The sequence below is a fragment of the Podarcis liolepis genome, assembly GCF_965112155.1.
Source record: "Podarcis liolepis genome assembly, chromosome: 13".
NCBI lineage: Eukaryota > Metazoa > Chordata > Lepidosauria > Squamata > Lacertidae > Podarcis > Podarcis liolepis.
In genome coordinates, this window is record NC_139573.1 from 27256054 (window position 1) to 27268940 (window position 12887).

General features: G+C 42.4%; 2 protein-coding genes across 2 annotated transcripts; both read right to left on the bottom strand.

The window, feature by feature from the left end:
• Positions 1-1427: 1427 nt before the first annotated feature.
• On the bottom strand, positions 1428-2357 carry LOC310691081 (olfactory receptor 10AG1-like; the record flags this gene model as incomplete). Its single annotated transcript, XM_083470680.1, has 1 exon — positions 1428-2357. One exon carries the CDS (start codon positions 2355-2357, stop codon positions 1428-1430), a length of 930 nt encoding a protein of 309 aa, XP_083326806.1.
• Positions 2358-7462: 5105 nt separating this feature from the next.
• On the bottom strand, positions 7463-8407 carry LOC310692541 (olfactory receptor 10A4-like; the record flags this gene model as incomplete). The annotated part of the gene is made up of 1 exon (XM_083473487.1): positions 7463-8407. The coding sequence occupies one exon, from the start codon at positions 8405-8407 to the stop codon at positions 7463-7465; it is 945 nt and encodes a 314-aa protein (XP_083329613.1).
• Positions 8408-12887: the final 4480 nt, after the last annotated feature.

Genomic DNA, 12887 nt, shown 5'->3' on the forward strand with positions numbered 1-12887 from the left:
ACGAATTCATCATTTTGCTCAAAGAGAAAAGCAACTCATTCTGAACGTACATGTTACAAACCAACCATTTAGATATTTTTAATACATTTGACAGTTATGTTAATCCAAAGGGATAAGTTTAAGAAAGACATTTAAAAATGATATGCAAGTATATATTTGTATACATACACATATTTAGAAATGCAATTGTGGGTGTTATCTAGGGAAATTGTCTCAACTGTAATGGACTTTCATTAGAAAACGTCTAATTAAATTTTGGCAATAGGAAGCATTTTCTTTAGGCAACTTTTCCTGAAAAATCTAACTCTGATGTGAGAAATCTAGCAGCCTTGATATAGGTTACCCAGAAGTAAGGGTACACATACGTTTGTAATCATGTCAATTTTCAAAGCAAATTAAATAGCCTTAAAATAAATGTGCTTCACCTATTCAAACACCCTCCCATCAACTTCCCATGGGAATAATTCCTGGAGAAAGAGAGAGGCGGACAATGACCACCTCAGAGCTTCTTCCAGCTAAACTGCCCTCCCTCAACAACACACAGGACCAAGTACCATCAACTGTCCAGTGATAATTATTCCAGGCAGCAAAAGGCCACCCCAGAGACTGCTTCAGTGGAACTTCCTTCTCCCCCCCCCCCCCGGTCTATTTCTATAAAATGTTAATTTCCTTGAGTCAAAATGAGAGTACCCCTAAACATTTTTTTATATATATAGAAAAAAAGCACTGAGTAAATCCATCCATCAATCTCCCCCAAATGTCTCCATGAAGGAGGTGTTTGGTGAACCATCACAGGAGATGAATGATAAAACTGAAAGGGCCCTTTCTGTCCACATCAAACTCTGTTTTATTGCAATTCCTCTTTATATTTTAATCAGAAACAATTTTATTTGTTATTGTTCTTTGCTACCTTAGCAACCCTTGGTGGAAAGACAAGCCATTGAGTTGTGTAGCTTACTGAGAAACAATGGGTATGGAAAGGTCACAAATCATATTGCCAGAAGCAGGGATGTGGTAGAGGCATGGAATGCAAGGGCTAGGGGAGTGAAAAACAGTTGCTAAAGTGCCCAACAAGTTTAATTGTTGCCTGCCACTTTGGGGGGGAAGCGGGGGGGGGGGGGAGAGAAGTATAAATTTCAGGTAGGGTTGCCACATTCTGAAGAGCAAAAAAAGATGACACATTTGCAGACTTCTACTTTTAACTATGGATCGCTATGATGACTCTACCCATGAAAAAGAGGATGTGGCATGGAAAAAAGAGGACATATGGCAACCCTAATCTTCCTTACTATCATTCTGAAAAAAATATACCATTATGGCTTTCTAAAATTTAGGATGCTATTATACTGCCCCAGATGATGACAATTTTATTTTCTGAAACTGTTTTGGAAACAACAAAATATTTTGAGTACATTCAAAACATTGTATCACATTTTTTTGCTCAGCAATTTCACCAGGGAAGCCTTCACTTCCCTGTTTCTCAGGCTATATATGATTGGGTTACACATAGGAACTAAAATGGTATACAACAAGGAAAGCAACTTATTAATGTCTTCTGTCTCCTTTGACCTAGGACTCAAATATACAATAGTTGCTGAGCCATAAAAGAGAGATACCACAATGATGTGTGAGGAACAAGTAGAAAACACTTTCTTCCGACTTTCCGCTGAAGGCATCTTCAGAATAGCAGAGATTATTTTGACATAAGAGGCAAGGATAAGGAAAAAGGGCATGATTACCAAAAGCATGGCAGCTACAAACACACTTGCTTTATTAATGTTGGTGTCAGCACAGGCCAACTCAAGCAATGGGGGGATATCGCAGAATAAACTGTTGATTTCATGAGAGTCACAAAAGGGCAGAATGAACACTAGATAGGTCTGTCCTACGTGTATTGGCATATTGACAGCCAATGCTCCAGCAATGAGACCTAAACAGAATTGCTTGCTCATGATGAGTTTATAATATAAAGGGTTACAGATGGCCACATATCGGTCATAAGCCATGGCAGCGAGAAGCAAGCACTCAGTGCCTCCTAGTAAAAGCAAGAAATAGATCTGGGCAGCACAGCCATAGAATGAAATGCTCTTGTTTTCCACAATGAAATTGACCAGCATCTTTGGAAGGGTGACTGAGGTGTAGCAGATCTCCAGAAAAGACAGGTTCTTCAAGAAGAAATACATAGGGGTGTGAAGGGCAAGGTCAGTTTCAGTAATGCAGATGATTAGTCCATTTCCTATCAGAATTTCTGTATAGATGAATAGGAACACCAGAAAGAGCAAAGCTTGGAGATCTGGGAGATCTGAGTATCCAAGGAGAATGAAGTCAGAAAATGCAGTGTGATTTTCTTGTGCCATATTTGGTCTAAAGAGATTGTCATGACAGAGAAGACACATTAACCAGTGCAAGCAACATTTCTATATACCGTACTTCCCCTACTCACATATTGTTTTCTTCAAAGCTGCCAGCATAGGGATGCAGAACCTGTGGCTTTTCAAATGTTGTTGTACTCCAGGTCCTATCAGCACAAAACGCTATGAGCAAATGTCAAGGAAGATGGGAACTGGAGTCCAACAGCATCAAGAGTGTGTGTGTGCAGCTTTCCCATTCCTTTGCTAGAGTGTGCAGACATTTATTATTTTATGATGTAGGCCTATATAGAAAATCCATGCCCACACCCTAAAATCTGGTGAAGAGGCTCTTCTCCCCATCCTAATGTAAGTGGGTGCTGGATTGTTTTGGAGCCATGAGCAGAACTTCTGTAGCTACTCCCTGGTTTTTTAACTGCTCCTTGCCGCTGCCCTATATATTTTTTACTTTCTACTACCCGGCTAAGTGAAGAGAATGCAGTTTAGGTTGGCTTTTCATTAAGTTTGGCATTTTATGCTGATTCTGTTTTAGTTATCTGCTTGGCTGTTTATGTTTTGGGGAATTTAACTGATCCGTTTATAATTGTTTTACTGTATGTCTGAATTTTGTTACCCACCTTGATCACCATGGTGGCAAGAGGCTTTTCTGTAGCCCAATAATGAATGTTGGAAACATTATGCTTTTATCTGTTAGTGGTCATAACTAGGGGTTGGCTAGGCTGGCCACTGCCAAGGGCGCAGGTCTGGTGTGTGTGCCAAAATCAAAGTATCACAGAACTATAGAATTATAACAGTCGGGAGTGACCTTGGAAGTAACCTTGGAGGTCATTTGTTTCAATCTTCTGCTCAGTGCAGGAGGTACAATGTAGAATGCACAATGAAGGATACAAGTGCAGAATCCCTGAGAGATGTTTGCCCAGCCTCTGCTTAAAATGATGACAAAGCTAGGTGAAAATGAAATACATAAGCAAAGACCCAAGAATGCAGATGAGGGAGATGAGGGGCACCAGGAACCACATCTGAGTTCTTTAACCTGAGAGTCTGGAGAGGCAAAGTCCAATCAAGTATTGGAAATGGAGCAGGGAAGGAAATGTTATTGTAGCTACAAGAACAGCTTTGACCCTTTTAGAAATATTCCAGACCCTCTCCCTGAATGTTTAATTTTAATTTATAAAATCATGTCTCTGACCCTTTTACTTTTGGAGATTTAAGAGAAAGCATGTGGACAGGCAATTACTCCTTAAGAAATTAACTTATTCCTCCCTTCAGGTGTACTGGCCAATGCATGCAAAATGTTCAGGTGGCCACTCACAAAGTTGCTGACCAGACCTGCCTTGCTTCAACAAGGTGGTGGACTCATGTGGCTTCACATCATATCCCAGGAGCATAAGCACTTACATATATACTTTGTAAAAAGCTATTTTCCTCCCCCCAAAAGTGATCTAGTGAAATTACTTTAAACTTGTTAAACTACATGGATGCTTACTTGTTCCGTCTCTCTTGAGTCTCCAATCTCCACTGGCCCGTCTCACCACAAGCATTTCCTGTTACAGAATACCCTGGAAGGATCAAAAGTAGCTCTGCTCAAATTGAAGGGAGCAGAAAGTTAGTCAGAGTCGGGGCTTTCCTACTCTGGAGTGGAAGGGAGGCAAGAGAGCAGACAGAGAATCAGTTTATCTTTGTTCTCATTATATTCACGTTTACTTGATCAAATGGGAGGTGCCAATTAAAAGCAGAAGGGAGCATATCTCTGTTGATTACATCACCTCTTTCTGTGCTATTCAATCACCACATCATGCACCAATGTCTACCTAGTCAAAAACTCAATGACATTCCTTCTAGAATGCTAGTTACTGTATGATTCACTTACATACGAACATATGAAGCTGCATCACACCATATTGGAACATTGGGCCCTTTAGCTCACTACAGCCTACACAGACTGGCTCTCCAGGGTCTCACATAGGAGTCTTTCCCCAGCCCTACCTGGAGATGCTGTGGTTTGAACCTCGGAGCTTTGGCCTGCATAGCATGGGCACTGAGAAACAGTCCTCAACCAGCATAGTCTAATATTGCAGACTAGGTTCTACCGTGGGAACATAGCCAGCCCTACTCACTCTCACACACGTGTGTGTGTGCGCATGCACATGAGGGAGAGGTGGACATAGTCTCTGCTTCACAAGATGATCCATGCAAATCAACTGAGAAGGAAGATCTATTGCCTGCACTCCATTCATCAAATGATTTTACTACCACCACCACCAAATTGATGGAGTCTTGGGAGACATTTAACAAAATAATGTTTGAGCACCCCAAATGTGCATTACAACCTCTGGACTATAGAATCATAGTAAAGGAAGTGATTCCCCCAAGTGTTGCTGTTTACAAAGAATTGCGTGGTATGGCACTCTAAGGTCTTCCCTGGTCTTCATTCTCACAATCAACCACTGTATCATTAAGAACAGCTCTGTGACTGCCTGAAAGTGGTCATAATGTGCAGTGACTTCCTGGGGATGTGTATGAGGGGGGCAGGGGGAGCGGTGGCAATGGCTGCTGACATGTACCCAGATATCTTTCCCCCTCTCCATACAAGGACACTGTATACACAGTGATGCATCCATCCCAAACTGTGATATCCCATCCCCTCATGTAATCAAAGAAAATAACTCTTTCTTTTTTATTATACATATTTATTCACATTGTGATTTTAAATTATTGCAAGCTGCCCTAGTATAGAAACAAAACGGGTGGGCTAGTAATCTGTATGTAAATCAGGTATGGCTATCTCGTGGCCCATATTTGGCCACAGGAGGTTTTCATGACCCACAGAGACTAAACCTCCAATTCTGCATACTTTACAGCAGCCACTAAAGCAGCTGTGAAGAGTTTGGATTTGATATCCCACTTTATCACTACACGAAGGAGTCTCAAAGCTGCTAACATTCTCCTTTCCCTTCCTCCCCCACAACAAACACTCTGTGAGGTGAGTGGGGCTGAGAGACTTTAAAGAAGTGTGACTAGCCCAAGATCACCCAGCAGCTGCATGTGGAGGAGCGGAGACGCAAACCCGGTTCCCCAGATTACGAACGAGTGCACCGCTCTTAACCACTACACCACACTAGCTCTCTGTAGCGGATTTAGGGAAGTGGGACCAGTTCTACTGCATTGTGCGCCAAGCCACAGACTGTTGTAACTATGTTGAAGTGAAGTGAGCAGAACAGAAGGCGAGAGGTGCAAGAGGGGCAGGACCAAATTTTAACTTCACACAGGGTGCCACTGAATTTGAAAGACCAAAGTCCGCCCTTGACAGCAGCAGGTCAAGCACTTTTTGCAAAACAAGCCTTGCCATTTTTAACTTCCACATTGTTTCCGAGAACCCTTGAGTGTCTTGCTGCTATTTGGGGGTGATTTCCCCCAATATCCTTTGGGTTATTTCCCTCCAAAATCAGTGTGCATGACCCTCAATGGCACTGTTTATTTTCATGTTCAAAGGCCTCCCATTGCCCTTTGTGAACTCTCATTGCTTGTCTTCAGGCACTAACAAAGCTCCATGGTTAGGTGTGGTGCTTCAGCTGTCAAAGAGAGGTGCACTTAAACATGAGATACCAAATGCATTATGAATCACTGGAGTGTTCTTGGGACAAAGCAAATTATTGTATCCTGCAGGTGACGCCAACTGAAACACACTTAGTCGTGAGCAAAGTGCTCTGTGATATAATTGAGGATCAGTGTTAGAGGAAATGAATGCAGAGGAGAAATGAGAGTTATTAAGGAAAGGCAATGTAAATGGATTGAGTTGACTTCCACATTGAGTGGGCTTCTGGATTTCTCAGGAATGCTCCTTGCTTTTAAGTAAGAGTAGCTGAAACATAAATTATTGTCTTTTTCCCCTTCCCCTCCTCCCTTTTTGAGTGCTTGTCTTTTCTATAGCTGCGTGCCCCTGTATGTCCATTTGTGTGAGAGAGAGGGCTTTTGCTTTTCCTGCACCCCCCCCCCTTGGAAATTGTTCCAATCTTTGACATTCCTCCATTTCAAGAAAGTCCAGGCCCTGTGCAGGTGGAAAGGGCAGGCAAGACAGTGATGGCAAAGAGCAAGCCCACTAGACATCTACAGCAAGCAATTAATTCTAGCTAGTCATAGGTGTGAGTTTTGTTTGTGTCTGAAGGCAATTTCTGTTCTCCTTAATTGATGGAGAATGGTAAAAGGGGGGATTTTTTGTTACACCACTGCAAACCCCTCAAAAACACTACTTGCTTACCACAAGATTTGTAGGGCTGACACATCAGAACTGTGCTAATGATTGACAGGCCATTACCTCTTCCAGAGCACCATGGGGATTTCTAGTTCTTTGAGAAGAAATGAAATTTCTAGTAGAAAAGTTCTCTGTGTCTTTCTCACCAAATTGCAGTTCGTGTGATTCTTTATGGAAGTCATGACAGAACACACTTTTTTATTTTGTCTAGTCATTCATCCACCTGTTCCGCTCAGCCTCAATCAGCATAGCTAATGGTCATGGATGGTGGCAGTTATTCATCATCTGAAGGGTCATAGTTTCTTAACCAATGTCTAAGGAAATGATAGAAACCATTAAAACAAATATTGCATTTACAATGTCTAAGTGTTAGAAGGAACAAAATTACAAACAACCCCATCAATGTTCATGCTTGATATGCAAGATATATCTTAGCCTGCCTATTATCGTTTTAAGGACTCCTTTCTGCACCAACTGAAGTTCCCATACCATCCTCAGAAACAGACCAGTGGAGCTGTTGTAGCAAGATAGTTGTATATTTCATTTAGAGCACACTCCAGGTAAACCAAATCAAGTTTATGTCTCATTTATTTAAATGACATAACAAAACAAAACAAAACAAAAAACCAAGCACCAAATTCTCTGGCTGAAATCAATTTTTATATTTTATATTTTAAAAACTTTCTCCACCTGGATTCTATCATTGCTTTCAGTGTTGTTTTGTTTGTTTGTTTCTTCCTTTCCTTTTTTCCAATGTGTATAATTCTGTATACATACAGATTCTAAGGACCTGCAATACTTAGGTATGACATAGAATAGTAAAGAAAAGGTAGAATTAACTTTACAATCTAGAAAAAATATTTTTTCTGACCATCAGCCTCTTCAGATAATCTTTCACTTCTTTGTTCCTGAGGCTATAGATTAAAGGGTTCATCATAGGGCACACAACAGTGTAAAAAAATGAGAGCATTCTGCCAGTTTCCATTGAATAATCAGATTTAGGTCTTAAATATGCTAAAACTCCAGCTCCATAGAACAGAGTTACCACTGTGATGTGAGAAGAACAAGTGGAGAAGGCTTTGCTTCTGCTGGTAGCAGAGGACATCTTCATGATAGTAAGGAGGATATGGGTGTAGGAGATGAGAATAAGCATAAAGGGTAGCATTATGAAGACTACAGTGACAGTGAACATTATGATCTCATTCTTAAAAGTGTCTGAACAGGCAAGACTCAGAAGTGGTGGAAGGTCACAGAAGAAGTGGTTGATCCTGTTGGGCCCACAGAAAGGTAGAGTGAATATGAATGTTACTGGTACCAAAACCACCAGCACTCCAATGAGCCAGCAGGCCACAGAAATCTTCAGACAAATGGTCTTGTTCATAATGACTGTGTAATGCAAAGGGTGACATATTGCCACGTAGCGATCATACGCCATGGCGGCCAACAAGCAACATTCTGCTATTCCAAGGGAACCAAAGAAATACATTTGTGTGGCACAGCCAATGAATGAGATGCTCATGTCTTCCGACAGAAGATTTGAGAGCCATTTGGGGATTATTGTCGAGGTGTAACCAATCTCCAAGAAAGATAAATTCCGAAGGAAGAAATACATGGGAGAATGAAGAGCAGAATTGGTTAAAGTGGCAACGATGATGAAAGTGTTTCCCATCAAGATCATAAGGTACAAAGTCAGCACCAGCAGGAATAGGATGATCTTTATAGAATGTACATCAGTTAACGGCTCAAAAATGAATTGAGACACAGACGACTGGTTCCTACCATCCATGTTTATAGTTCAAAGCATTATCATCAAGATCTCTTCCCTCATTGCAGAAAAACTCTTTTTCCTCCCACAGCAGGTTGCATCTAATTTAAATAAGAAAAAAATGTAAATAAATAGTACCCAAATGCATGTTGATAGTGAATAATGACAGTAAACATTGTGCCTGCAGCAGCACTTGGGGGGGGGGGCTGGAAAATGAAGCAAAGTTATGTGTTTGAGGGCACTTTACTCCTCTTCAAATTGAAGTCTGATACCAATAAAGTCAGATCAGGTCTCTCACAAAGTCTCACACCACTTTGCTGTTTTGTAGTTTCTGTTTTATTTTGCTCCTTTTAGCTCTTTTCCCCTATGTCCGTGGGCTTTGGCAAAAACAAAGCTGTCCAAAACATTGCCTGCAGAGCAGCAAACGGTTCTGGATGATATTGTTGTTAAAGCAGAGCAGCAGGATTTTATTAGAAAGCTAAATGCTTCATTTTTAAGAATAATATAAAAAAGAGTCCATTCCTCTGTTTGAAGGGGCTAGGTGTAGGAATTCTCAAGAACTTTGCAGCACAGGCAATATTCTGTGTAAGCTCACCTTACCAGTCCTAATGGAAGACTTTCCTTCACTCCAGACACAGACAACCACAAGAAAGCTAACCCGGTCATGTGAAGCAGCTAATGTTTTAGAAATGCGCAAGCAAGAATCCATACCACTTGGTGCTTCCTAATTATTTTAAGCTAAGAAGAACAAGATACAAACCCCTGCTCCCCATTTAGAAAATATGAAAGTAATGTGATTTTTGGAGTTTCAATTGAATCATCATTATTTACATTTCTTAGTTGCTTTTTGCTATGACAACTCAAAGGAATTTACAATATTTTAGGCAATAAAAACCCAATGCATACTGTCGTATGCTACCCCAATCTCTGAAAGGCGCGAGTTTGAGGCACTTACCCAGGATTCGGTTTCCTTGGAATGAGGGACAGCAGAGATGGTGGTGGCTACATGATATATGGTTTACACATATATACATCCTGAACCTAAGCACTCCAGAAGGCCATGCTTCTCCCATATTCACAGCCTTGGGATCAAACAGGAAACAAATATGGCTCTCACTCTCTGGCTTTTGTCTGCTTCTAATCCAGCCATTAACTCAACAAGAATATTGCCTGGCTGATTCAACAGTGCAAGTGCAATTCTCCATTGGATTTTTAACACTTGCAGGACCCAGGACCCCAGAAATTAGATGGGACTCAGGCACTATGCAAGTTAACCCTCCAAGTTCACAACAATACATACATTAAAACCAGCATGTGTCATATGCCTCATGTCCATAACTCTCCCAGGAAGGCTCATCTGGCTATTTAAATAATCTATGGCATTTTAAATGGAGGGTAATTTTGGTTTGATAATATGGTATATATTTTGTGTTCTTATATTGTTGATCACCCTGTGATCCTCAGATGAAGGATGGTATAGAATTTTGATAAATAATAGTAAATATATAAATAACCAATATTAGTTATTTCACTACCTGACATCATGATGACTAGAAAATACTTACCACTACCAAGAATGATTAGGCAGAGGAGTGAAGGACATAACAGTCATAGTTCAGTCAAATGTGTTCCGAAGCAGAAACCACTATGTATTCTAGTGTCAGAAATGCTGGCTATTTCCAGGAACTTTGTAGATGTGTATTCCATCTCAGAAATACATAATCCATATAATTTATATCAAGGCTCGAGGGACTCACTAACACTGAAATCCTATGCTTATCTATGCTCACAGGTAAGAGGGTATCAGACTGTTAGGATATTTCCGTTCCACCTTAAAAGGGAGCAGGCTTTGGGGAGTCACAGAGTCTGCGCATGTCCTGATCACAGGATGTTTTTGTTCTGCTGTTTTTTCCTTTCGTTTTCAGTCGGCTCAGACACGCTGACAGAATGGACGTGTTTTCTTTTGTTCTGTTAAACGCTAAATAAAGTCTGTAAATTATGCTCTTCTGCTCTTCTGTGATGCAAGCTTTCGGCTGCGTTTCTGCTGATAAAGAGGGTGCACCAGCCTAGGAATGTGGCTAAGAATTTCCAAAGGCTTTGTGCCCCTAACTGTTGGATCTGCGTGAGTACGGGAGGCCGATGGACGTCCAGAACTCCGGCTTGGGGGCTCATGATGGACACTATCTCCCTGGCAGTTTCCCAACAACAAGGTTATGGGCCCAGATTCACGGCACCTACAGGAGAGTAAAGCTGCAACAGACTGCGTAAGAGGTATGAAGGGGGGAAAAGCGAAAGGGACGGACGCTTTTTCTGTTATACCTCGGCAAAGAGCCTTTGAACTCCGGCAAGGCTTAATTGGCCTGGGAGCCGAGCCAAAGAGTTCGTGATTAATGAGCTGCCAAGATAAGGAGTCTTTCAAGTTAAAATAGACTCACGGCTAAAAGCCAAAAGCTGGAAATGGAGTTTTTCCAAGCTTCTGGAGATGCTCAGTCCCTTAAGTTACATGGGCAGAATTATGAAACCTGGGCAAAATGGTGTGAATCTTTGCTGCGTCAGTTTGGGGTGTGGCATGTTGTTTCTGACACCCCCCCAGTTCCTCTGACAGAGAAATGGAGATCAGCTGATTCGAAAGCGATTGACATAATAGTCCTATCCGTATCTCTTGAGGAAATTAAGACGCTGGCTGGCAACACCACTGCACGTGCAATGTGGTCTGCTTTGTTGAAAGCTCACAAGCCAATAATCCCAGCCCAGAGTTTGACTGCATCGGAGGTCCTAGCTGTTTCCCAGAATGCGAATGAATCCAGGGATGCTGAGGGCACCGGTTGCAAGCTGCAGGGGGAGCTGACCGTCACGTCATCCCAGGCAGCATTCCAGCCTCCAGGGGGGGCCAAGGAGTCGGCAGCTGAGAGCTCTGGTTCTCGTGAGAACCAAGGTCATCGCCTTTGCAGAGGCCGGAAAGGCAAAGGTAAACAGATGCCTACAGATGGCCAGGAGCAGAGGGAGGGTGAAGAGCCCGCGCAAGAGAAAAACAAAGCGTTGTTTACTGGCACAGCTTCACCAAAGGCTAAAGGCACGTCTGCTGACCAGAAGCAGGGGGGCAAGCTGCAAAAGCCCACGCCAGTGGAAAGCAAGGTTTTGCTTGCTGGCACAGCTTCACCAAAGGCTAAAGGCAAGTCTGCTGGCCAGGAGCAGCAGGGGGGCAAGCTGCAAAAGCCCACACCAGTGCAAAACAAGGGTTTGCTTGCTGTAAGGACTGCTCCAACAGCCAAAGGCAGGTTTATTGTGGACTCAGGTGCCAGCCGCCACGTTTCCAAGGACAGGCATCTCTTTATCTCCTTCAAACCTCAGGAAGGTGAGATCCACCTGGCTGATGGAAGGACGTTGCAAATTGCAGGAGAAGGGACTGTGAAACTTGCAAGTTTGCACACAACCATCAGCGGTGTACTGTATGTTCCAGGAGCTGCGAGCAACTTGTTGAGCGTCCCACAGCTTACTGGGCGTGGTTTTCAGATTTCCTTCAAGAGGAGCGTCTGTGTCATCAGTAAAGGCAAAGAGGACTATTTGCATGCAAAGTTTATGGATGGTTTGTTCCATATAACTTATGATGACACTGCTGTTGCTGTATCTAATGCTGATTCTTGTTGTGTTGCACAAACTAACAAAGTTCTTCATGCAGGTTGCATTCACGATGCGCATCGAAGGTTTTGTCACCTCTCTTGGAAGGCACTGGCCAAGATGCCAGAGGTGGTTGAAGGTTTGAACATCAAACCCTGTAAATTTCACATGAAATGTGTATCTTGTGCAGAGAACAAGGTGAAGGTTGCTCCAAAAGGCAAGGAGTCTAGCAGGCAGGCTTCCAAACCCTACCAGCTAGTGCATGCGGACCTGGTTGGTCCACTAGCGCCCTCTTTAGGAGGAGCAAGGTACTTCATGATTCTGATTGATTCTTTTTCCAGGTACATTCATGTGTATTTGCTCGAACAGAAATCGCAAGCGTTTCCAAAGTTTAAGGCATTCTGTGCTTGGTTGGAGAATGTGCACAGTAAACGTATTTCTTGTTTTTTTATTGATCGGGGCGGGGAGTTTACTTCTCAGCAGTTTGAAGCTTTCCTGACTGAGAAGGGAATCCAGCATGACATGTCAACGCCCAGATCGCCATGGATGAATGGGCTTGCGGAGAGAGCAAATCAAACATTGCTGCAAGGAATCAAAACCTTGTTGCATGATGCCAATCTCCCTGATAAGTTTTGGGGGGAGGCTTTGGGGAATTTTGTTTATTCCTTTAATCGCAGATTGTCATCACCCATTGGTTGTACCCCCTATGAGAAGATGTTTGGCAAGAAACCCAACACCAAACACATGAGAATCTTTGGTTCGGACATGTGGGTACGCACACAACAAACCAACAAGCTTGGGAAGCGTGGGGCACATGGTTTGTTTATGGGGTACGAAAAAGGTGCATACAGGGTATGGATGACTGACTCTAAATCCATTAAGT